At 37.9% G+C, this 26,718-nt stretch overlaps 1 protein-coding gene across 3 annotated transcripts; it reads right to left on the reverse strand.

Annotated features, from left to right (window-relative positions):
- Positions 1 to 7,114: 7,114 nt before the first annotated feature.
- Positions 7,115 to 21,480, reverse strand: KBTBD8 (kelch repeat and BTB domain containing 8). Of its 3 annotated transcripts, XM_004372728.2 has the most exons (4): positions 21,394 to 21,462; positions 20,557 to 20,767; positions 15,667 to 16,781; positions 7,115 to 11,787 (listed from the first exon to the last, which is right to left on the reverse strand). In XM_004372728.2, exons 1-4 carry the CDS (start codon positions 21,407 to 21,409, stop codon positions 11,324 to 11,326), a joined length of 1,806 nt encoding a protein of 601 aa, XP_004372785.1. In that variant the 5' UTR covers positions 21,410 to 21,462; the 3' UTR covers positions 7,115 to 11,323. The 3 variants fall into 3 exon arrangements, with proteins under 3 accessions (XP_004372785.1, XP_023583706.1, XP_023583705.1); XM_023727938.1 differs by lacking the exon at positions 20,557 to 20,767 and having other exon boundaries at positions 21,394 to 21,480; XM_023727937.1 differs by lacking the exon at positions 21,394 to 21,462 and having other exon boundaries at positions 7,116 to 11,787; positions 20,557 to 21,031.
- Positions 21,481 to 26,718: the final 5,238 nt, after the last annotated feature.

The following is a 26,718-nucleotide window of genomic DNA, read 5'->3' on the forward strand; positions in this document are numbered from 1 at the left end:
GCTGCAAAAGACCTCTTTAAAGTGTTGAAAAGTAAAAATGTCACCTTGAGGACAAAGGTGCACCTGATCCAAGCCATGGTGTTTTCAATTTCCTCATATGCATGCAAAAGCTTGACAGTGAATAAGGAAGACTGAAGAAGAACTGACACCTTTGATTTGTGGTGTTGGCGAAGAATATTGGATATGCCATGGACTGCCAAAAGAATGAACAAATCTGTCTTGGAAGAAGTACAACCAGAATGCTCTTTAGAAACAAGGACAGCGAGACTACATCTCACATATTTTGGACATGTTATCAGGGGGGATCAGTCCCTGGAGAAGGACATCATGCTTAGTAAAGTAGGTCAGTGAAAAAGAGGAAGACCCTCAATAAGATGGATTGACACACGGGCTGCAACAATGGGCTCAAGCATAGCAATAATTGTGAGGATGGCACAGGACCAGGGCAGTGTTTTGTTCTGCATAGGGTCGCTATGAGTTGGAACCGACTCGATGGCACCTAACAACAATAACAACAGCAACCAGTGACAAATGTTCTGTGTAAATATGTTAAGGATAATTTAAAATGATTACACTGTCATTTTCAGTTTAATTTTAATAGTATGGTAAACATATTTCAAAATGATTATTTAATTAAATTATATCATTTTAATTTAGTCCTAGAAGCTGGGTTATAAGGTACTTGAGAGTCAACATTCACTAAACTATATGTAAAATAATTGCATAGCCATGTAAATTACAAACAAAAAGTCTCAAAATATGATTAAGCATATGCACATGATTTATAGGGGAAGCTAACGTTTTTTTACTTTTTTATTGTGAGATACAGCATACATGTAGAAGAGGGAATAAAATATTTATGTACAGAGTAAAGATTCACTTACACAACAAATATGTATTACAAGCTTACTATAGGGACTTGCAGGCTGACCACTGACATGTAAAGAGCTAGGAAGTCATCACTTCCAGCCTTACAAGAAAACTGGACAAACCGAAAATCAATGACTTTTCTTGGAAACATCAGATAAATTAGGTTGAAGGATAAACAGTAACCCTGAAACTGGAGTACAGATGACTCCAGAGAATAGAATTCAAGATATGACAAAACTATATAACGTGACAAAATAATACAAGATGTGACAAAACAATCTAACTGTATTACAAATGCATGAAACAACTTTATTGAAAGGGGGGGAGGGGAAGATGTTGACCTAAGTAATTTTGGAAATAAGTGGACCCTATAAGACTAAAGGCACAAAGAACTGTACATAAGTACTCTACTCTAATGGATAAAGTTGCTTCCTATGGGGTACAGGCTAACAATTCTGACACTATTATTTGTGTATACTGAAATTGAACAATTAAGTAAATGGACAATTGATGACAGGAGCCAGGTTTCTCACTGTTGGAATGGAAAGTTACAGATGAGCAAGGAAAGGAGGCTAGAATGATCCATGTGGTAATAGATTAGAGTAGGAAATATTAGTATGAACTCAAGTTTAGCTTAATATTGATACAGATGGTTACATACAGAAATGCTTATAGGGGTGGGTGTGTGTGTGTGTGTGTGTGTGTGTGTATGGGTTAGAGTACACACACGTAATTCCTTACCCAGTCAGCTAGAAACAATGACACCTTAGTTGCACCCCTGCAGCAACCTTGTGCCCAGCTTGGTTTTCAGTACTATTATCCAGTGAAAAGAACAGGGGCTCTTTGGAGAAATAACTGGTTCCAGGACTGGGGCAGGAAATAAACAAGATGAGTATGGAGTATCATATAGGGCCAGAAAGTAAGAAAGTACTCAAACAAACAAATAAAACTCCACAATGATGGAGGTATATCAGAATGACACAGCTGAACAGCTGAAACAGCACTCAATGGCCAAAGTTGGAAAAATTTGAGCAACAGAAAAAGTAAAGTAGTGTTGGATTATAACCGAAAGGGAAAAATAAATATCCATGAGTCTGTACTGATATAAATAAATGATTGAATAAATCAAGAAATGGAGACTAGACAAATACATCTCCTATGCAGAAAAATTCTAAAAATTTATGTAGATATTTTGTCTTCAGGGAGGTGAAGCATAACTCCAGACACCTTAAGTGTAGGCTGCACATAATGACTTGCTTCCAAAGAGTACAGTTTGGAAGGGGTCGGGGAAGTAACTTTATGGTGGAGAAACCTGACAGACACTGCCTCAACCAGATGATCCAGGTCAACATTAACAGTGATAAGTCATGTTGATAGTATGCACACCAACCCCAGTCTGATCATGAGGACAACATCAGACAAATCCCAATAGAGAGACATTCTACAAAATACTTGACCAGTATTTCTCAAAACTGTTAAGGTTATCAAAAACAAGGAAAGTTTGAAAAACTGTCACAGATAAGAAGCGCCTAAGGAGACATAATGACTAAATGTAATATGGTATCCTGGAAGGAATCCTGGAACAGAAAAAGGGCATTAGGTAAAAACTAAGAATTTCTGAATAAAGTGTGGAACTTTGTTAATAATAATTTATCAATATTGGTTCACTAGTTGTAACAAACACACCATACTAACATAAAATGTTAGTAATAGAGGAAATTGGGTGCAGGGTATATGAGAACTCTGTGCTATCTTCACAACTTTTCTATAAATTAAAACTCTTTTTTAAAAGTTTATTAAAAACGAAATAGACCCAGTTCCTGGTCTCACGGAACTTACTGTTTAGTGAGGAGGCAGGAAAAAAAAAAGTCATGGGAAAAAACAGCAACACTTTGGATGATGAGCTCCAGCATGATGGGGGCCAGGGGTGCTCACTTTAACTAGGACTGTCAAGGAAGATAACTTTGAGACCTCAAAGATGGTAATAAATACCCATGCAAAGAAAGAACAGAGGTGAAGGGAAGACCTCTCGAGGTACAGGAATAGTATGTGCAAAGATCATAAGATAGGAGCCTGGAGGAATTGAAAAATAGCCGTTGTCACAGACTGAGTTCTTGCAGAAGCCATTCTTGAGCAAGGATTTGAGTGCAAGTGGTTTATTTGAGGGGTATTCCCAAGAGACCATGGTATAAGCATAGGAAAGTGAATCAGAGCAGGAAAAGAAGCCACAAAGGGGTGAGTTTATCAAGCAGGTTACTGTTATAGGCAACATTCACACTGGCAAACTATGGGAGACCATGTAGAACATGCCTCAGTTATCCCACTTTTGGAAAGTAACTGTGGTCTTTATTAGCCAACTCCAATCAGGAATTGGCTGAAGGCTGCTCCCAGGGGCATTAATTCCCTGGCACTTCCAGCCTGCCTTACAACAGACCAAGAAGCTAGAGAAAGCCCTCAGGCAAAGAACTGCAGGTACTTGCAATTGGAAGCCATAGAGATCAATAAACATGGAAATAGCGGTTCCAAGGGACTATGGGAGGATCCCTGACAAGGTCTGCAACAGCCAAGATGTCAAAAGAATAGGTAGCAAGGGGGAAAGTGGCACTGGATAAAGTTGAGAAGTAAGCAAGGGGCCATTTATGCAACACTTGGTGGAAAACAATTGCCCTGTGGCAATTGCTGCACTTGGCAAGGTCATAATACCTTTGTTTCAAGATAATTGGCTCTTGGGTTGAGAATGGATTACTGAGAAAGTGGGCACAAGTTGAAATAGGCAGATTTGTTACAGTGCTGCTGCAGTAGGAGACAGTGACTTGAACATAAGTGGTGGTAGTAGACATGGAGAGGAGTGGACAGATATGTTACATTTTGCAGGTGGAACTGTCAGGACTTGTTTGATGAATTGAGTGAATGTGGAGGATGATAGAAAGGAAGGATTTAAGGATGTTAAATCTGAAATATCTCCACTCACTCAACAGGAGGTATCCAGTAGGCAGTTGGATATGAGTCTGGAGCTGAGAGTAGTGATGCGTTTTGAAAATATAAATTCAGAAGTCATCAGTATGTAAATGGCATTTAATGCCATAGGAGTCGTTGAGGTCACCTACTGAAAGCACTAAAAGAGAAGAGGGTCCAGTAAAGCAGAGTAAGGAGAGGCCAGAAAAAAAAACAGAATTCTGAGAACGTGCTGTCCCAGAGGCCCAGTAAGGAAGGCGCTACAGGAAGGAGATAGTGGTAAACTGTGTCACAGACACTTCTGAGAAGTCAGGTAAGATGAGGACAGAAAAATGAAGAATGAATTTACAGCATAATTGTTGTTGGAGACTTTGATACAAGCAGTTTTTGTTCTGAAGCGAGCATATCAACTGGAATGAGTTACAGAGTGAATAGAAGGGGAGGAAATAGAAACAGTCCATAGAAACAACTCATTAGAAAAGTTTGACTTTCACAGAAAGCCAAGAAAGGGGCACTAACTGGAGGGGGGTGCTGGACTTAAGGAAGTTTGGTGTTTGTTTGTTTTTGTATTTTATTTTTGTTTTTAAGTGGGAGATAGCATTTCTGTGTACTAGTAGAAATGATTCTCTCAAGAGGGAATGTTGGACAATTCGGGGGGGGAAATGACTTAAAGGTACAAAGGCCTTGAGGGAAGGGTGAGTGGGATCCCACACAAGCAGAGAGTGACTATGGAAGAAGCAGCATACTTCTCCCTTCATTTCTTTTTTTGAACATTTAATTGTGGTTTATGTGAAAGTTTACAGAGCAAATTCGTCCCCCATTCAACAATTTATACATATTTTGTTTCCTGACATTAGTTGCAAACCCCTCAATTTGACAGCACTCTGCTCGCTTCCTCCTTGACTTCCCTATTTCCATTCGCCCATCTTTCCTGCCCCTTCCTGTCTTCTGAACGTTTTTAGGTAAATGCTGCCCATTTGGTCTCGTGTGGTTGATTGTTCGAGGAGCACGTTTCTCACGAGTGTTATTGTTCACTTTATAGGCCTGTCTGTTGTTTGGCTGAAAGGTAATCTCCAGGAGTGGGTTCACTTCCAGGTTTGAAAAGTGGCTAAGGGCCTTAGTCTCGGGAATTCCACCCCTCATTTTAAGAGGAAGGGCAGAGAACATGAGGGCAGACATTTTATAGATTTGATGGTGGGGACATGAGGGTGCACCTATGTGACGGCTTCTATCTGCTCAACGTATCATGAAGGAAGGTAAAGAGCTAAGCGCCAAGAGGAATAAATGGTATGGCAGGTTGAGAAGGTAAAAATTGCTGCAGGTGTTGATAATCCTTGGAAGCTATATCACTTTAAAGCAAGGCTTAGAACAGGTTCTCTCAGTTCAGTCATGGTCCACAAAGCGAAACTGGAACAGACCCAAATTTTTACAATTTGGGTGATCCGGAACAGTAACCAGATTGGGAAAAATTACAGGTCGAAGCTCTGGAATGGGAGACTCGAAAGAGGCATTGTGAGCCCTTTCAGGAGCCTGATGCAGGAGACTGGATTATTGGCAGGACTGTGAAGAGTGACACACATTCAAAGCAGCGTGCAGTCGGCCACCATCTTTGAGTGGGGCAACGCTGTTTCCCACTCTGCCCAAAATCCAACAGGCAAGACATTTGGCTGCTATGCAATGCGTACGCTGCCCTTGCTTTCTAAGAGGGTTGATTAAGTTTCTATTAGGGCTTCAACCCATAATTTTTCCAGTTCCGGTTGCTGTACAGTTCATCCAAATTCTAAAAATTCAGGTCTGTTCTGGTGTCGCTTCTTCAGCCATGACTGAACTGGAAGAATGGGTTCTAAGCCCTGCTTTAAAGAGAATCAGCTTGATCATGTGATTTCTCCAGCACTATCTCACTACTCAGGTACAGGTGCAGAGAAGGCTTATAGCAGGGATTATTCAGGGCTGGAGTTTTGTCAGGTAAGTATGAAGGTAGAAAAGAGGCAAGGAAATAGAGGAAACATATAAAGACATAATTTCAAATGGACGATGGAATTTAAGTTGGGTAGGGGCAGAAAGGAGTCTCCGGAGGGTGCAAATGGTTGTTGTTGGCTGGTTGGAGGTTCAAGTCCATCCAGAAGTGCCTCAGAAGAAAGGCTTGGTGATCTACTTCTAAAAAAATCAGGCATTGAAAACCCTATGGAGCCCAGTTCTACTCTGGCATACATGGGGTCATCATGAGTCAGAATGGAATCAACAGGAATTCCTTCTTTCTTTTTTCGGTTCAAGAAAGTTTCCAGGTAGGGGCTGATGGATAGTGGAAAAAGTAGTGGGGTCCGTGGATTGGTGTCTCAATCAAAGTGCAATCAAAGAAACGTATCAGGGTTCTTGAGAAAATTAGTTTAAAAGTGAAGATGATAGCCAGTTAGGTGTTGTTTTATTGTAAACTTTTTGTCATTTTAAAATACATCATTCAAAAGTGGAAGTAAATATGGTGCCTGTGGTTTCCTAAGTCATACTGGGTAGTGTCTTGCTTGACAGTCAAAATATGTTACACTTTTCGTAGATTAAAATTTTGCCTCATAGCATAGCGGTTTAAATCTCCAAGTGTTTACTTTGTGACTGGAGAATCTTCACTTCTTCCTTCCTCTGGTATGGCAATCATACTGATAACACCTGTCCAAACATGTAGAGTAGCTTCCTTACATACGTAACAAGTAAGCTGGGCTATAAAATATAAAAGGCCACCAAAGAGGAAAATCAGCAGGTCATGAACCAAATGCCCAACTTTATAAGTTCTGGCATTTTTTACTAGAGAGATACATGTAGACAAAATGAAGTGTGGAGAGTGAGAAAAATGATGAACACAACTCAGTAATTATTAGGACTTGTAGAAATTAATGTTACCTCTTCATGTTTACTAGGGAAAACCACTTAAATTCTAACAAACTTCCGAGTCAAAGGCCTTTAGCATATCCTAGCAGCATAAAATGAGGGGGGAACACTTGTTTTCCCACTCAAATCGATTATATAAAATTCCAAATTTCACTTCCCAAAACTAGCAGGTGATATTTATAGCATTCCTTTAAAGAGTTAGAGATCCTAGACCACTTATGTTTAATTTTAGTATTTACAAATAATTTTCCAATAACAAACACAGGTGTGCAACCAAGATTTCAAAATGGCAACCCATTTGAAATTTACCTAAAAACCAAAAATAACTACTCTAAACTAGTATTTCTCAAGGCTTTATTTTTTTCTCCCTTCAACTTGTATGAGGGAGAGAACTCATTAACAATGGCATAGTACTATCATGATATAATGACAGGGGGAAGCAGATGGGGTGACAAAGGGAAAGTAGTTTCCTACCTCATCTACTTCCTGGTAGAGAATCAGTTATAAATACAGTAGATACTTTAAATAATAGTGTTGGAATGTGGGACTCTAAAAAACCACCATTAAACACAAAATAAAGAGCACCCCTACCTTTTCTGTTAGTTTTGTTCGAAACCAATATAGCATATACTTGAGGTGAAATTGGGATTCTTGTTTCTTATCCCAGTTGAGCCCCTGGCTAGTTAGATGACCTTTAGCAGTTCCGTTGGTCTTTGTGCCTCATATTTGGTAAAATAGAGATGATAGTACTGGTCCTATCACTTCTCAGGGTGCTCTAAGAATTAACTGAAAATCCATTCTTTCCTAGAAACATGTACTGAGAGCCTACTACGTGCCAGGCACTGATGTGAAGGGCGGTAGTGAATAAAACAAATTTGTCTTCATGGAGCTTACATTCCAATGGAGGAAGACATATAGAAAAAATAAAGCATGAAAAGAAAGATAGATGGTACGAGTTGGAGTGAAATTGGAGGGAGGGTGTTCTATTTTACATAAGGCCTCTATGGTAAGATGACATTTTAATAGTAACTTGAATAAAGTAATTTGTCAAGGATTACCTGACAGAAGGCACAGCAAGCGGAAAGGCCCTGATGTTGGAGGTACTTGGTATGTTTCAGGAACAGCTAGGTATGTACGACTGGAATAGAGTGACCGAGGGAATGGCAGTGAGATCCAAGAAGTGAGGTTGAAGGGTGCAGATAATGTAAACACGGATTTTGGCTCTCATACAACAGAAGATTAGTCATTGAGGGTTCTGACATGATCTGACTTATGTTCTAACAGGATCACCCTGGCTTCTGTGTGGAGAACAGAATAGATTACTGGGGATTAAGGTTGGTAGGAGGGAGACAAGTTCCTGGCAATTGCAATAGTCCAGACAAGATACAACTGCTTAGACTAGGGTGATAGTGTTTGAAGTGGTACATGATTAGTGTCTGGGTATATTCTGAAGGTGGAGCCAACAGTGCTTGAATATGATGTAACATACAAAACATATTCAAATACTGTTCACACAATATGAAGTGAGAGAGGAGACAAGGATAACCACGAGGTTTTAGGCCAGAGCAAACGTAACAAAAGAGTTACCAATATAAGTGACCTTGCTTTAGAGTTTAAAGAGCATAATGTAAGGTGATCTTGACCAGTTCATTCTGTATCAGAGGACAAATACTCAACAGATTAAAATCCATTCCACCACGAGGTATTTCATGATTTGTCCAATTTTAATTCTGGAAAACTCATTAGTCAGAGGTCTGTTTACAACAATGGAAGTTTTCAGTCAGAAAAGGTTTTATTATAAGAAACAATGACATCAGGTAAAAATGCAAAAAATTGTGCAATCATGGCAAAATGTTTAAAATATCTACACATTTGCCTCCATAGGACTACAGTACTTACTACATACCTGAGCGCTGAACAATGAATGCCATTTTAAACTGCTTTATGTAGGGAATCTGATTCCTCACAGATCACATCCACTTTGTCTCATGCACCAATGAAATAAGCTTGATGCTTGAGCATCAACTTCATAACAGACAACAAAGATGGAAAATAAAGAATACAATTTCTACTTTCCTATAACATAGTTATCCCAAGTCCAGTTTTCAATGTGTCAAAAATATATAGGAAAGTGCTACATACATTCTTCAAATGTCAAAACAAAGTTAAAACAAAGTTAAAGTGAGACTGGCATATATTAGACTTACCCTATTTTAATTCTGTAGTACCCATTGTGCCTTTTACTAATGTTCTCGTCATACTCTGCAAACGTACCTTAAATATCTAAACATAAACCCATATACAACTAATCTTAGTTTTCTAGGACCTCTTCTGAAACTATTTAAAAGTGGCAAAACGTCCCAGCTATATAATTTAAACAATAGTTCTTCATACAAAATTCAATATATATCTACTCCCATAGCAAATCCTAAACCTGGGCTTTGACACACTATACTTAGATCATACCCTCAATATAAATTGTTACAACAAAACGATCAACTGTTGTGCAGATCAACGGAATACATCTACTGTAGAATTAACCACAGTATGTTGTACTCGTCTATATCATACGACACGTGTAAATTTCTAACTAAATGTTCTATGTCATGTTTTCAAGTCATTCATTTTCCTAAATAAATACAGAAGATTGTCAGAAAGCAGCAGGAAATCTTAGATATGCAATGAAGCTTTCAGAATTAAATTACATGAACACCTCTTGCAAAAGTTGGTTATTTTTGTTTTTTCTTCCCTCAGCAATACTGTAAAGAATGCTGCAAAAAAACTCACAGAAATAGCCCCCAAAAAGCATGAATATAAGGAAATCAGTATAAGATCAAGAAAAACCGGGGAGGGGAAAAGAAAAAAAAAAAAGGTTCTTGGTTGATAAGGTTTACAAAGAGATTATAGACGCTACCAAGGCCAATAAGAAGAAATCACATCTCTAGCTTTCTAAGACTAGATTTTAAGATGTTAGTTCCATAGATGCTGTCCACTTTAGATTCTGCTTCAGAAAACTCTCCCTACTTGTAGAGCTCCGTGACAAGAAGTTGGAAAGTTTCTGTAAAACGAGGTATGTGATGCAAAGAGGCAATGTTTTAAATTTGTTTCACAGTATCACGTTACAATTTGTGCAAGACTTTTAAATACAAACCATGCCAGTTTGCTTTCTTTAAGAGAATAAAAATGTTCTGGTTAAAGACAGACTCTGGGCTATACTTACATCCTTTATCAATTATTCTAAACATAGTAAAAAATAAGTTACTGATTCAAATATCTGCATTAGGTCTTACAAATGAATTGGTTTGTCCTCCATGTTAATATTAATATTCCTAGCTGATAATTAGAAATTCATCAGTTAAATATGAAAAATGATTTGGAACCTATACTGCTATTGTTCTATTCACTTACACTTTTCCTTCTCAATCACCTTCAGCTAGAACAATGAAAAAATACTCATCACTGTTAAATGAAAAAAAAATGAGGTTTTAATTACCATACATAACTTAAAAGCAATTAAATTAGACCACTGCAGGAATTTTATGTTTCCAGAAAACAGTATTTAAAAAGTAGGGGTAAAACTTCACATTATGCACTGTGCAGAGGAGAAATAAGTTACCTTTCAGATAGAGGGTAGAGAAGGAGGACAGGCAACCAAATAGCCCATGTTAGTGCAAATTGAGCATAACTCTCTCACTATTCTAAGATTGAGTCCAGTTAGACCAATAACTGGCCGTATCCTGCTATCACATAAGTAGAGAATCTTGTGAAATCACAAGAGTTCAACAAGTTAAGTACTATGACCATGAAACTAACATTCCAATCTGAAAGATAAGCAGAGGCTCAGACAATCTAAATCTATCCAGCTACACACATGAATTAACTTATACTAGCACCAGCCACCTGTCAATTGGAGCCCTTTTCGGGTTTTAAGGAAAATGAGAGTGTCAGTACTTGAAAAAGTTATCAACAGAAAACTGCTAATGTACTACATTAGCTTAACTTAAAAGTTACATATGAAATATGAATCAGACTAAAAGCTCTTTCTGAGGCTGGTTTGTTTTTCCTTCAACCTGCTCTAATAACAGAACACATTTAAACCTTAGTACACTTGAAAATAGTACACAAAATATATATATATTAAATATTAAGAATGAGGATCTAAGTTAGTGCTCCTCCCTGTTGGAGACGTCACAGCTAAAGTCAAGTCCTAGTGATATTGCCTCAGATCATTACCCGTATTTAAAATTAAAAGTCACGTCAAACTAGTTTGGATGTCTCTGCCCAGAAATGCCCTAGCTGCTCTTACAAGAGTGCATAGTTGTCTTGGATCATCTGGAGTCTCAGTGATTACTTATCACAAAATTCTAGAATGATATGATTACTTTTATACCAGGAAAAAAAAAAAACTAATAATTGCACTTTGTTAACCTCAGCCTTACTGAAATGAAAACACCACAAGGATGAAAACAAACCCCTCCCTACACTGTAATCTTTAAGAGTACCCACGCCCATGCACAGAACTCTCGGCTTTCTTAAATACTGGCAGCATTCTCTATCACTCTAAGACAAGCTTCCTCAAGTATGAGATGCTAGTGAACTCACTAAGGCCTGCTACTCATTAAAGTACTTTCTGAAGACATTGAGGATAGAGTTTAGCAACAGCACATTCGAAATGCCGGCCAAGGTCCCAGAGCCGATCTGGGGTCTCATACACTTTCATCCATTGGTCAGCGATGTCATCATATTGGTAAAGGGAATTTTTTCTGCTGGTTCTGAAGACATGTTCTTCAACGGTCACTTGAGTAGCTCGAACAAACAAATGGAGCTTATCTTGGAAAAGTACCAGTTTAAGATATGGATTTATGGACTGATCGCATGGAAAGTCCTTCTTGCGAGTCCATTTATTTAGCTCAATGTCATAGGCCTCTACTGTAAACATACGTTGATGATTTCCACAGGTTCCAGCTATGTAGTAGATAGAGTCCTTGTATACAGCTGCTAAGCCCTGGATTCTAGGCACAGTCATGGGAGTTAAAAAACCCCAGTAGTCTTTTTGAGGCTCATAGAAGAGGAAAAATTCTCCTAAAAGAAGAAAAAGAAAAGAAAACAAGAATACATACATTTTCATGTTTGTCTTTTGCTTGTAGGTTGTAATTCCAATCACTGAAAAGTAAACAGCATAATTTTCCAAACATTTCACTTTCTAAATATTTCTTTTATAATCTTCAGAAATATATTCATATGAGGTTACAAAATACCTTAGAACTTTTTCATTCCATGGCATAGTATATTACATAATATTATTTAAAAAAAAAAACAAAAACATACTTACAGTGACCCTATAGGATAGAGTAGAACTGTCCCATAGGTTTTCCAAGGAGCAGCTGATCGATACGAACTGCGTTTTTAGTTAGCAGCCTGAGCTCTTAACCACTGTGCCACCAGGGCTCCTCATATTATATAGAACATCTGAATTGGGATATTCATAATGGGGAGGTATAAGGAGTTACTTTGGCTTGATGACAGAAAAATAATTAAGAGCTTGGCTCCGTTTATTTTATCTAATTATGTTTTATAGAAAACTTATCTTAAGTCAACTAAAAAAACTATTATTAATAATTAGCCAGTAAGACCAAAAGGGGAGATATATATATATCCCTTCATCATAAATAAGCCACTAAAAATTTGTATGCTAATTATTTAATTAGAAGATGGCACATGGAGTTGGTCAGTTTTGTGACTGAGTCACTTTTATAAGTGTTTACACTACTTTAGTGTTACTGGAATGCAAAGACAAATACTCAAGACAAGAAAACATGGCTTTAATAAGATAGGAAACACACACATAGTTTATGGGGTTTACTCTGAGTTAGTTTCTATTCCATTTTGACAATAAAAGGATGTGCCGAGTCAGACTGCCAATATGAAAATGTCTGAAAGAATTAATCTAGTAAAGATTTACCAGTTTTGCTAATTACAACATTTATATGCAATCCTTGTTATGAAAATCTGAACCCTTTATGAACAGATAAAATGATATTGCAATAGCCCCAGACAGTACAACATGAGCTTCCAACTAGTCATGTCGAGTTTATTTATGTAAATAAGCTTTGACTAAGAGATACCTGCTTTTAAATTGAACCTCCCTTCAAAACTGTTCTGAGAAAGCTGGTGATAGGGAACCCAGGGTTGAGGAGGGACAGTGTTGATGTGTAGTGAGGTTGTCATAGGGCAACATGTGTACTAACTGTTTAATGAGAAACTATTTTGTTCTGTAAACCTTCATCTAAAGTGAGAATAGCAGCACAATCGGAATAGCATAGTCGATGTCACTGAACTGTGTGTGTAGAAATTTTTGAAATGGTGTATCTTTGGCTATGTATATTTTCACCAAAATAAAAGGTCGAGAAGGGAGAGGGTTGACATGTCGGGGGGTTGTTAACCAATGTCATAAAACAATATGTGTACTACTGTTTAATGAGAAACTATTTGTTCTATAAACCTTCACCTGAAGTACAATTAAAGAAAAAAACAAAAAAACCTGTTCTGAAATTTAATAGGTGTCTTGATTAAACAAGGTAAGACTCAAGAGCTTTGTCTGAGTTGGAGAGATTAAAATATAGGGTGTTAAAACCTTCTCTGGAGTCCCTGAGTGGAAGAAAAGAACTGGCGATCTACTTCCAAAATATCAGCCATTGAAAACTCTATGGAGCACAATTCTACTCTGACATACATGGTGGGGTCTCCAGGAGTCAGAATAGACTCAACAGCAACTGGTTATGGTTTTAAACACTTCTCTGAGTTAAGGTATACAGGTGCCCACATGGGGGCAATGGGGTTGATTCCCTATGATTTTTCCCTGAGCTGGTGAGACATAATGGAAAGGGGGTGGGAATTGGAGAAACCACGAGAACAGAAATTCTATAGCTATTAAGGAGAGCATCAACCTGGAGACATACTATGACAAAATGGTCAATAAAGAAACTTCACATAATCAGGGATGGTCATTTAAAAAAAAAAAAAAAAAACTGTTCTGAACTAGGTTTACTCTTATCTACAAATTCAACTGCCTACTTAATAATAGTGACCCTTTAACTTCAATTTTCCTTAAAACAGCTTGTTAAACCACTAGTTGTTGTCTGCACGTCACCTGCCCTTATTGAAACTTTTTCTTGATAAAGAAGATAGGAACAAAAACTTTCTAAAGTGGGTGGTGCAAATGATTAAGCGCTCAACTGCTAACCAAAAGGTTGCAGGTTCAAGTCCACCCAGAGGCACCTCAAAAGAAAGGCCTGGAGATCTACTTCTGAAAAATCAGCCATTGAAAACCCTACGGAGCACAGTTCTACTTTGACACACATGGGGTCACCATGAGTTGAAATCAACTCAACAGCAGCTAGTTTTTGGTTTAAAGTGTACTATCCCTCTATAAATTTCTTATAGAAAAGAAGCATGTCACAAAAAACAGTTGATTTTTAAAATCTAAAGTCCTGTTTAATAAATTAAAACCAATGATGAGTAACTGAGAAAAACCTCAGGGCCTCTGACTCCTAATATATAAAATATAACCTCAGATGTAAAGATGTTCCTTCCAGCCCTGAAATTCTATATATCCATTGCTATTTTGCTTTAGTATTTACATTAATATGCAACCTTTACCTTCCAATTGGGAGTTTTATAATTAATTCTGCCTCCGTCTGCTAACAGCACATATTGGATAGGTTACGCATCCATTCCAACACTCCATTTTCTGGAAAGACCAACTAACCCAAGTCATGCCATCCCTCTAGGTAAAGTAACGCACTAGAAGGTACTACTCCCTCTGGAGAATTAATTTTGTACTGAACTTAAAACAAAGGAGTTCAGGCATTTCTAGGAAATTTTAAGTCAAAAGATTAGAGCAAAAAACAATTTTTTTTTTAAATGGGATACGAGCTAAAAAATCATCCACAACTTCAAGCAAGTTGTCCCCTTTTCCTTGTTTATTAAAATAGTGGTGTGAGGAAAACATTCATATATAACCAATTAACAAATGCAGAAGAGGAAGAGATCTGGTATTACCTACACTGCATACATCATTCAAGTAACTAAAATGTGTAAGAAACCAAAAAACCGGAAACATTAGGTATCACAAATCAGAACTTTGCATCAAGTATCTTATTTCCTTCTCACACAGTCACTCTTTCCACTTCCACTGTATCATCCTGGCCAGAGAACTGGTCTTTAATAGTTTAAAAAAAAAAAAAAGCTAAGTACATTAGATAGTCCCTCATACCTGACAGTGGTAAAAGTAACAAAAAGGTGACATCTCACAGTTTTCAGTGAAAAAATTCAAAACAACGTATTACGTAAGGCAGTGTAAACTGCAGTGGAATTAAAATCTGAAGACTGTAATTTCAAATTCTTTGTAATTAAGTTTCATAGCCTTTGTGATTATAAAACTTATACAAAACGCCTTAGCAAGTGAATAGTATAAATTTAATGCTTTGTTCTTTTTTCTCTTTTACACTAATCCAGTAAGTTCCATAAGAAAAGCAATTGCTACAACATGTCTTAATTATATACTATTGAAGAGCAAAAAAAAGTCATGTATTGACCTTGCTTTCATGTTTACAGTCTTAAAAAGTACTCTGAAGTAGTGGTTCTCCAAAAACGCTGAACTATGATTTACTAAAGAATGTTTTCAAAAATCCTTATGCCACATGATATTAAAACACAATAAGAACATAAAATAACTTACAGGATCGTTTTAGTTACTTCAAAATACCTGCCTGTTTTAACTCAAAAGTGTGTCTTTCTTTACAGGTCCTTTCAAGAACAGAACTGTTCCAACAAATAGTTTATAAGGAAGTGAGAGGTATTCCTTGAGTAACAGGAGCAAACACCTTTTTTAGGATAATTAAGTTAACAATACTGGATGTGTCACCCTTCCATGAAGAACTAAATCACTTAGTCACCTACCCTGTAAAACATAGATCTTCTCTTTGTACTCCACAGCATTATGAAACTCCATTGCAACAGGCATTGCGCAAACAGTCCTCCAACAATTCTCTCTGCTGTCGTAGCACTCCACGGATTTTAGTGAGTTTCTCCCATCACCTTCATAAACACGACCTCCAATTGCATACATCTTACCACAGCAATATACCAGTCTGCAACCTATTCGGGCCCGAAGCAAGGGTGGTTTGGATATCCATCTATTGGTAGTATGATCATACATCCAGAAATCATTTTCTGCCTTATGGTCTATGGAGACCTCGCTGCTGCTCGGCCTGTACCCTCCGGCAATGAAAATGTCATTATCTGGTGACACAAGTATCCCAACTTCTCTCAGGTCATTTGGTGGTTTGCATAGTTTAAACACTCTTCCTGTGGCTATATCTAGACAAGGCACTGTTTGCTTCTTTCCTGAGTGTTTGTGGGCAGCATCAAAACATATGATCATTTCAGAAGCAGTCATTCCAAGCCTCTGGGTACAGCCATTGGTGCTGGATGGTCCCTTTTCTCCACAGCTTTTGGGGATCGCCTGTGCAAACTGAGGTGGAATTGTCTCTATAAAGGTATCTTCCATTAGAGGAAAACGTATGCATTTGGCAAAAATTTCTGGAAGGTGCACTTCTCTTTCATTCTGTTCATGTTCAAACCACCTTATAATGCTTTCATAAACATGCTCTTCTCGGTCTACGTTTAAATCATCACTGTCTAGTATGCTTATGAGTTGGTCTTTTGTCAACTCGAGAAACTCTTGTTCTTTGGTGACACACAGGAACTTTTTACGAATGTATTCTTTTGATCGATCTCCGAGTTCTTGATGACCGTAATGATCCGCAAAGACAAAGACTCCAATAGAATTTTGTGGCTCCAAATGACTAATCATATATTTAGCACACTGGTCTTGGATGGAAGGAATCTGGAAGATACTAGCTGCAGTGAACAAGGCTTGAACATTGGCCTCTGTCAGAATCACTCTGGAGGTATAGGCATAGTTCAACACTAAATCCATTGATTCAGCTTCAACACCAACTATCCGAACTTCTTTCTGAGTACTTTCCGTAAGGCCGCTAGTAAACATGGATCTAAAGAGGAAAGAGTAGTTAATATTCTATGTGTGCTACAAATAAAATTCATCATGGCAAATTTTTAGAAGTATAAAGTTAACCTTTGAAACTGAATGAAAATTTCCTAACATGTTTCCTGATGTTCTGAAGAGGAATAAAAAGCAGAAGGATTGAGTCTGGCTTATCTCAAAAACCCTATTCTCAGTGCCAGTCCTCCTTGTGCCAACTCTGAAAAAAAGAGCATACCTAATTAAAGCAAACCAAAAGGTGACATGGCATATTCCAAAGCAACTTATTTTCCCTGGCACTCCTATCCAGGCTTCTGGTCAAGTTGCCTTAGGGACTCCAAATCTGAAATCACTGTGCCAGTCAGAAAGTTTAAGAATACTTATACAATGTCAAAGTGATACATTAGAATACAAAGAGACTATCTTCTACAACTTTCCATGTCCCAGGGGAAATTATTAGTCAATATTTGCCCAAAATATATCTTTAAAAGTTCCATCTTAGAAAATCAAGATGTTCTCTAAACTGCATATTCTCTCCTTATTCCATTTTAAAACTAGTATCTTTTGAATGGTTTCTTAATTATCATAAAGCCTATAAAGAACACTTACCCTTGGACATTTTGAAAACCTTTGTTTAAAAAAAACTTAATTTTCTCAAAGTTGTCATACTTTATATATTTATATCTAGACACAAGATAAAGATTATGGTAGAGTTAATATAGTGGTAATGCATTCTTCTAAATAAAGTTTAAAAGCTAGCTGATTCTTTGGGGATAATGGTTTTTAATATCCAAAAATTCTGCCTTTGAGACCACACCTTTTTTTTTTTAATTAAAGTATCAGTGTGTTTATAGAGCTTTCTTGGCCAAAACATTAAGTAGTCAAAAGCCTGGCTCTTTATATTAAATTAATCATTTCTAAATGCCATTTGCCTCCCCCCACCTCTCCTTTAATGCTTCTTTCTAGGCTGCTTTTGAAACTAAATATAAAAATCAAATCAAAAGCAATTTTAAAGGCTTTTTGAGGAATGGACTGTGTGCTATTTATCTTTGTTTTCATGGTCCATGATGTTTAACAAATGTTTGTTGAAGAAATTAACCTAATATTAGTGATAAAGTTGATTATTCAGGTCTGCAGGAGATCCCTCCCACTTAATTTGTAAATGCTGTTATGAATTGGAATCGACTCAACAGCAACGGGTTTGTTTTTCTTTAATGTTATGAAAAATATCCTTAAACAGGAAGATATCCAGTCACTTTTTAAGTCTCCATCAAACATAGAATTAATTTGAAAATGCAATATGAGAAATATTGGAGGTATACAGGGCACAAGGACTCAGCTTGCTGCCTGAATTAGCCATCTTTGAGTCCTATTTTTACTTCTACGATGTAAATTTTAAGTTTACTATCACACAGGCTTTTTTGCTTACTAAAAACTACATTTTTTTTCAATTTGGGTGTTGCTGAAAAGCTCAGCTATACAGCTACCAATTAAAAAGAAAAATAAAGCCCTTCATCAGGCAGAGATTAACTCCCAAAGGAGAACATTATCGCATATCCCTTTATCACAGGAACCACTACCGACACGAACAGGCTGGTCACACACAGGAGCAGTCTGACATTTGAGGAGTTCTCAAATCGGCTATTTCTATTTGTTCTAACAGAGTCTGTATGTAAACGCTATATAAAGTGGGAGCACTTCCTCACACAAAATTCTGAGCAGCAACAAGTTTGTAATAATCATGCAAATTTTAATTCTGACAAGTCACTGGGATCACAAAAGTCATGCCAGATTTCCAGCTTTTCTAATTCATACACCAGTGATGCAAGACTTTGAAATTATTCAGTAATGACTTTCTAAATCCCACAAAAGGAACAGTACTGGTCCAAGAAACTTATTCTATAGAAATACCTGTAGCAAGAAATAAGAACCTAATTACTGTAAGTTTCTAGCCAAGTATCTTCATTTGAATTCCCATATCTTATGTTTAGAAAGTTTTCCATACATTTTCATACATTCTTGGGAATTAAGAAAATATTTTAGCATACTTCTTTAAAGCAATTCATCTAAGTCTTCAAAATTAATTATGACATTTAAATAATTCAGAGTATAAAATTCCAATAAAATATAGACATTTCACTTTGTAGTTAATTTTTTTTTTTAACCATTCAAATTTAACATATAATAAAAACTTCTGAAAGCACTTTAAAAAGGACCCACTCTACTCATTCTTGTTCCTTAGTCATCTGGTGACTAAGAACCCTGGTTCAGGAATCAAATCCTGCCTTTGCCAATTCCTAGTTAGACAGATGATTTGGACAGGTCACTTAAGCTCCTTGAGCCTCAGTTTTTTCATATGTAAAATCGGGATAACAACTGTGCAGAGACAGGATTATAATGATTATATACAGTAATACATGTAAACGAAGTGTGACATATATTTAAACACATATGATCTAATCGCATCTAATGGATAACTGGGATAAGTGAAATATCACCAGTAGTTTCCATTACCAGGCCAAACTTCTTAACCTTCTGAGTATGTGAGTTTCATCTTTTTTCTTTCCAGCTCCTGTCATGTGATGGTTAATACTTAATAGCCCAATAACCTACCCTAGGCAAGTCTAAGTGGTTAGTTACATCACTAGCACCAGACCAAAGTGACTATATTTAACCTAGTATTCTGAGAAAGAGGAACCAGAAACTACTGTCTGGAACACTATACTACTATGTGCCCTGCAAAGGTAAGCACCTTCAAAAGCACATTTAGAGTGTGTGTGGGAAGATGATTTTACTATCATTCACGCACCCCTTTTGAATATTGAAAGGCTGAAAAAAGTGAGCACTTGAAACAAAAGAAGTTAAACTCAGGAAGCTGCCTTTATCACTAGAGTATGAAATTATTTTTTAGATCCAAGTTTTAAAACTTCACTTTTCAAAGTTTAATGATTCACAAATATTAACATCATTGAAAATGAAAACTTAGCTTAAAAATACAGAAAATCTTGGAAATAATCACTAGTCTGGGGCCTAAGGTACACACAAACAGTATTTCATTTTTATTTCACTGCTTTTACCACCATTGCATTAAAATTATCTATTGCATATTTTGAATGTTAAAAGAGTTACATGCACTAAACAAATATGCATCATGGATAACCTTTCAGAATTCTAGATCAAAACTCTCCAACAAAGCTTTCAATGATGGAAATTCTATCTGCTCTGTCCAATATGGCAGCCACTAGCTACATGGCACAGTGGTTAAGAGCCTGGCTGCTAACCAAAAGTTCAAATCCACCATACGCTCCTTGAAAACCCTATGGGGCAGTTCTACTCTGTCCTATAGGGTTGCTAAGAGTCAGAACTGACTGGACAGCAATGGGTTGTTTTTTGTTTGTTTGTTTTTGAGCTACATGTAGCTACTGAGCACTTGAAATGTGGCTAGTGCACCTGCAGAACTGAAAATTTAGTTTTAGATAATTTAAATAGTCACATGTGGCTAGTGGCTGCCATACCAGGCAGCACAGTTCTAGATTTATCTGGTCATTTACCTAAAACAAACACAAGTGGACTAACTTAAAAAACCAACCACCTGAATTCTAGAGGAATCTCTTTAAGTCAAAAACAAGGGCTGTGTTAACAAGATAGCAACTGTTATCTGCTCTTCAGGAAACTCACTGCTTTAATCTTATTGTCTCATCTCAGTATAATAATCAAGTGGACAATACTGAGGGGGAAAGGGAGTTCGGTTCGGTTATCAATAGAAGTTTCTATCATCATCATACCTGAAGTAGGGGCTGATTGCAGCAAGAACGTTTCTATGACAGGAAAATGTTTTCCCATGATCCACTTCCACTACAATGTCTGTCAACTGTCCTTCATCGTACATTGTTTTGAGTTGCTTAAGAATACTGCAAGCATGGAAGGGGTCCATGGCATCGCTGGCTGTGTCTGAAGATGGAATTCCATTCGGTGTTGGGGAAGACTGACTTAAATCTAGGAGGAGAAAAATCGTACAACCACAAGCAGTTCCGAGCCAGTTACGGCGTCGCAGGGGTTTTTTGTTTGCTTGGCTTTTTTTTTTTTTTAATCTGTTACAAAAAATACATATACGTATATACACACACCACCTCATTGGACCAGGAGCTGGGATCTGAGAGACAGAGAAAGAGAGCAGAGAGCGAGCTGCGGAACAAGTTCAAAGGCCAGCCTGCTCCTCGGGGAGCCCAGCAGCTCGATGCCCCGCGCTCGCGGAGGGACCACGCGGCGGGACAGGCGAGGGGTCTACGGTGACTCCGCTGAGAGCCGGGAGGTCCCAGCCGAGAGCGGAGGGTAAAAGCCGCACGAGAGAGGCTCGATGGGCGGCGGCCGCCGGTTCCCCTTCAACCGTCTCCCGAACCGGTCGGAGCAGCGGCTGGTACCCAGCCTAGCCATCTCTGCCCTGCTGGACCGCCCACCGCCTCCACGCCATCCATCCTCCCACCCTCACCGCCCTCCACCTCGGCATCCTCCTCTCCGCCAGCCCGGCTCCTGGTCTTCGCCACCTCCTCCGCTCACGATCTGTGTCTGGTCTAGTCCCCGGCCCACCTTCCCCCTACATCCTTAGCCACCACACGACCCACCTGCCGACGCGGCCATTTCTCAACGCGGCCCCGGCTCCAGCTATTTAAAGAGGAAATGTCATTTCGCTTCCCTCTCTCCCGGGTTCCGGCTCTTCCAAGCTACCCCTAGCCAATGGGGTGGACCATGTAGCCGGCTCCTCCCCCAGCCTCTGAATTCAGGGCGCCGATTGGCCACGATGCGCGCGTTTGCGCGTCGGGAAATGTAGTTTCACTGCCCCCGCTCCGCGTGGGCCGCCCCGGCGGAGGCCCAAGCCGGGGATTCCTACTGGCTGGTTCGGGCGGCGGCGGCGAACTCGGAGCCTGCCAACCTGTGTCCGTGGGGAGCGCGGTGCCTGCCGGGAAAGGTAGTCTTCTGGCTGACGAGAGCTGTCATTCTGAGGGGCTGGAGTAGGGAAAGCTTGAAGTGCAAATTTCCCCACTTCAGGCCTCTCTCCTGGCCCCTGGCTCATTTTTTTTTTTCCTTGACCTTTGTCCTTCATTCCCTAAACCCCCTGCCAAGGACTAGCTTCCGATATGAGAGCCTGCTCTGCGTGAGGGCTCTGACACCAGAAAAATCTGGAAATGGACAAGAGGGCTGTTGTCCAGAAATGTGAAGGAAATCTGACACCCACTCTGAAGGAAAATACCAGGAGGCCCACCTGTGACACCCAATCGAAATAGTATCGCTTTGGCTGGTGCTTCGGTCTCCGCAGATCGATTTGGTCTAGTTACAGCGGCTGTTGAGGCGCTTTAACTCCTACACATGCTTTGCTTTCCTCGCACACCCAGAAAACACCTGTTCACATTTAAAAGCATGTAAGCACTATAGAGGGATTCAAGATGTCTTCCTTTTTGCTCCTAGGAAATGGAGAGTTACGATACTAAGTGGTCTGGAATTTCCTTTGAAGAAATATTTGCGAGCACACTGAGCCTGAAGCCAAGGACAATTACTGAAGCCCTGGCTCTTTATTTACTATGTGTGGGACCTTAGATAAGACCCTTCAACTCTTGAGCAGTTAGATCCCTCACCTGTAACATAAGAATAATAATCTCTATTCTATCCACCTCAGAGGCTGCAAGACTTTTGAAAAAAATGCAGAAATTTTACTGTTGACATGCTTTGATTTACTCATGTAGAAACATTTAACAGAGTGTCTGGCATTTTATAGATACTTAAAACTTCTAAAATAAATTTAAGGTGCAAATGAGCTAACATTGGAAATGCTATTTGTAGACCTTTAAAATGTAAGGGAGTATTATCAGTGAATGAGAAGGAATTTTTAGTAAAGATACAGTTACCTAGCTCATGCACATAACTTTTCTAATACTGAAACGATTTAACAGTTGAACTTCTTGATAAAGGAGATGAAGGATCTTGGATTTTAACCTGAGAGAGAGAGAGAATATGGAATGATGCGAAACAATCCTGTAAGTCTGCTGAAAAATTCCATGCAAGTTAAGAAGAAGTGGTGTTTCCTCAGGTCTGGGATTTATGGACATCAATATGCACTTTTAGGTCCTCTCTGTGAAAACCCCGACTGCACAGTCCTGCACGGATGAAATTGATTTAACTTTTGTTACTCATAAATTTCAATTTCCATTTTTTATGAACCCGTGCTCTTGCTTTCTAATTATGAAAATAGTGGGGTTTTCACTCACAATACTGATGGTATTAAGAAAAAAATGACATCAATCCTTATGGTTGCCAAATAAGGCAAATAAAAATACAGGACATGCAATATTTGGGACATTTAAACTAAAGTGTTACTCGTTTATCTGAAATTCAAATTTAATTGGGTGTTCTGTATTTTGCAACCTTATCAAACCTGTTAAAATAGGGGTTATTTTGTGTTTTGTTTTTCTTTCATAGCTATATAGCTATTTATGACTTAAGAAATTTGAGCCTGAAAACCAATTTGTTTTTTCATTTAATTCTCACCAAATTAACAAACAGCATTGGCAATATTGTTTGATTAATTAAAACAAAGTTTTTTGATTCTCTGACTCAAAGATTCTAAATGGAGGGAACACAAATAAAGAAATCCAATATAAATAGAAAAAAAAATGAACATTTATAATTACAAGGTTGCCATTTATATGACACTGTGAATAGACTCCATTCTATTGGGCAGATGGCATTACATTGGAAAGATTTCATCACAATTATAAATGCATTAAAAAAAAAAAGGAATAAGTAGGAGGATCTCAAAATTAAGCCAATAGTTACACAACTATTTCTTCTTAGTGATCTTTAGAATACAAAAGATGTTCTGTTTCAGGGTTGATACTAAATAGACAAGGGCTATAGCTTTGTTTTCAAATAGCTCTAATTTGATATTTAATCTGAATCAACTAAGAACCTACTGCCAATCTTGAAAGGCAGCAGCAGAAGTAAACTCGTTTTCATCTTAATGTGTTAAGTACTATATTGTCTTCCAAAGCAATTTTATCAAATATTTATAGTTTACAGTAAAATCCAGTAAGGATGAAAATTTAAAAAGCAAGCCACAATATTGGAAGAAACTATATTTACTTCAAATTAGACAATTGGAGCTTCATTATTTTAATTACCTGGGAACCAAAAGCAAAGATGATTGTTAAAATCATGGTTGGTTGAGAGTAAAAAACTTTTACATTTAAATTCTAGCAACGATGAAGGATTATGAAAACAGCAAATTTGGAAAATGAGGAAATTGACCCAAGTTACCTTGTTTTTTTCTGCTTCCACTTTAAGAGAATTACTTTTAACAATTACCAGCTGTGCCCAGAGGCTACTGTCAATAATACCACCACCCAACACAAGAATGACGGCAACTCTGATGAAGAAGGTGTAAAAGAAAATAGAACTTCACTTCTGCAGATTGATTCTGCAGTTTTCCAATTTCCCTGTTCAGTACTGGTTGAGGCTGTGAAATTGACCAGAGCTATATAAAATGAAAGTAAAGAGAGAATACCTCCAACTCTTAGCTTTTAGCAAATGACATCCTTATATATTTATCCTTCTCAGGCTACAGCTAGCTTCTTGATATCCTCCATGTGACATGTTTCCTTGCCAGAGACTTTTGTGTTGGCTAAAAATTCATGCTTAAAAGGAAGCAATGAAAGTGATTATTTCTAATATAAATTTAATATAATATCAGGTACTGATTGTCTTTTTTATTTCTAGAACTTTATATATTATGTATTATTTTGTTTCTTTTAAATACAAAATTTGAAATAGATACTAACATTAGGTTCACTGATTGAGCATTGCTGGCCTTTGTTGCATTTTCATTTTTATTTCTTTTGAGGTGATCTGAGGGTTTAACATGGAAATAGCTATAAGACTGCATTATGTGAATCATTGGATTTAATCATATTAGAGATAGTAAAAGCATTAATTTGTCTTTTAAGTACTTGGAATTTAGCATATATGTGGGGAAAAAAGAGACTGTGAAACTAGTGACAAGAATATTCAATTCTTCAAAAATATTTATTCCCCCTCTCCTGCATTCTGTGCAGGGAACTGTATGAAGTACTGCTCCTGTTACTAGATGGATAGATGGGTAGATGGATGGGTGGATGGATGGATAGATATTCACATGAAAATCAACTAAATCAATGGAGGTTCCTGCAAGCCTCTGGTCATAACATTTTTGTCAGCTGACCAATACATAGACTTGTTTTTTGTGTGTTTCTGTTTAAAGACACCTTGTTTGATACATATTAGTTCATTAACATGGTACTCACAGCCAACAGCACTGTAACTTGTGCCTGAATGAAGTTTATCTTACCATGTGTTTTCTCTGTTTAGTGCTTAGGAACACTAGAAAGCACTTCTACACTACGCTTGGGGCCATTTTAAACAGCAGAATTACCAACAAAAAGGACAAAAACATGAAAGATATGGCACTACATAGACCACAAACAGGGCACTTGTTTACAGCATGAGAGCTGAAACAAGAAGGCGAAGCATCACCTTGTTTGACCTCAGCTAGGAATATATATGTCAGGTGACTCAAATGTTCACCACTCTACTCATGTATGTGAATGACCACAAAAGTGCTGTGAGTACTGATTTTGGGATTACAAATAAATTTTAGCAAGTAAGCAAATTCACAAATACAGAATCTGCAAATAATGGGGATCGACTACACTATGTTTAATAACTAAAACTGTGCTTTACTTTTAAATCTCCATTGCACACGATTGAGTTAATCATAGTTATCACTTCATATCCCAGTATCATCTTTTGATCCATAAACTCCATCTCATGTGTTATATATGAATTTATTTCCCTTAATCCCTATTCTCAACTCCTATCCTCTCTTTCAGTTCACATATAACCAGTGTAATTGGTTTGATGTGGATTCCTCTTTATCTGTTCTTGTAAAATATGTATTATGTTTTATGTGCCCTTATTTGTAATTTATATAAATAATATTGTGCTATGGATCTCATTCTGTTTCTTACGTTTTCATTCTGCACTGTTGTTAAAGTCGGTGCATGTTGCCTTGTGTACATTTAGTCAGTTCTTTTTTCTCTTTACTCTCCTGTCAGCTAGCTCATTGTCTGACATATGTTAGGTGTTCAATAAGTGTTCACATAATAAATTGCATAAATGAATATGTTGAATGAGTGAATGGATGTGGTAGACAAAATAATGACCCCCCCAGAGATGTTCATGTCCCAATCTCCAAAACCTGTGAATACTATTGTTTTACTCAAATAATGCGCACCTTCTACGCTTGTTTGCTGGCCGTGCCCTCCCCCTGGGAAGCACCCTTACAAGTGCCACCATTCCAATTCTCTTCCATATGTTGCTGTAAAAAAAAAAAAGAAAGAAAATTAGCGTAGCGCCCTTACCAAAATACCTCACAAGGGGAAGGTGCGGCTGACAACCAAACACAGAAGGCACGTGTTATTTGTGTAAAAATATGATATGTTACCTTATATGGCAAAAAGGACTTTGCAGATGTGGTCAAACTAAGGATCTGGAGATGCGGAGATTATCCTGAATTATCCAGGTGGGACCTATACAAGGGCATAATACTGGGTGGTTTGTTCTTTGGGGGTCATCTTTGGAGACCAACTACCTTACTAGGCTTAAGTCTTAAAGACTGCAGATTAATATGATAGATTAATATGGTAGCCTTACCCATAATTGTGGCTGAATCCTTTCTGTGTGTCTGGAACCAGAATGATAATGTTTAGTAGATTAGATGTGACACAAAACTAGAGAAGAGTCTTAAAGAACAGATGTTTTAAGTGCTACTCTCTTGCATACCCAGTTCAGTCCCTAAGAAGAAAATATGTTCCCTAAAATCCAGTAGGTTTGATTAACTCAGTTTACCATTGTCCATGGAA

This window comes from Trichechus manatus, unplaced genomic scaffold, assembly GCF_000243295.1.
Source record: "Trichechus manatus latirostris isolate Lorelei unplaced genomic scaffold, TriManLat1.0 scaffold00020, whole genome shotgun sequence".
NCBI lineage: Eukaryota > Metazoa > Chordata > Mammalia > Sirenia > Trichechidae > Trichechus > Trichechus manatus.

What these genes read in the sequence shown, in the direction of transcription:
- KBTBD8 (XM_023727937.1), bottom strand. Translation starts at nt 20,906, where the DNA reads ATGAGGTGGTGTGTGTATATACGTATATGTATTTTTTGTAACAGATTA. An exon ending in GCAATCAGCCCCTACTTCAG is followed by an intron (nt 16,782 to 20,556) that starts GTATGATGATGA and finishes TTTCCTCTTTAG; the next exon opens with ATCCATGTTTACTAGCGGCC. An exon ending in GAAGATCTATGTTTTACAGG is followed by an intron (nt 11,788 to 15,666) that starts GTAGGTGACTAA and finishes TTCTTCTTTTAG; the next exon opens with GAGAATTTTTCCTCTTCTAT.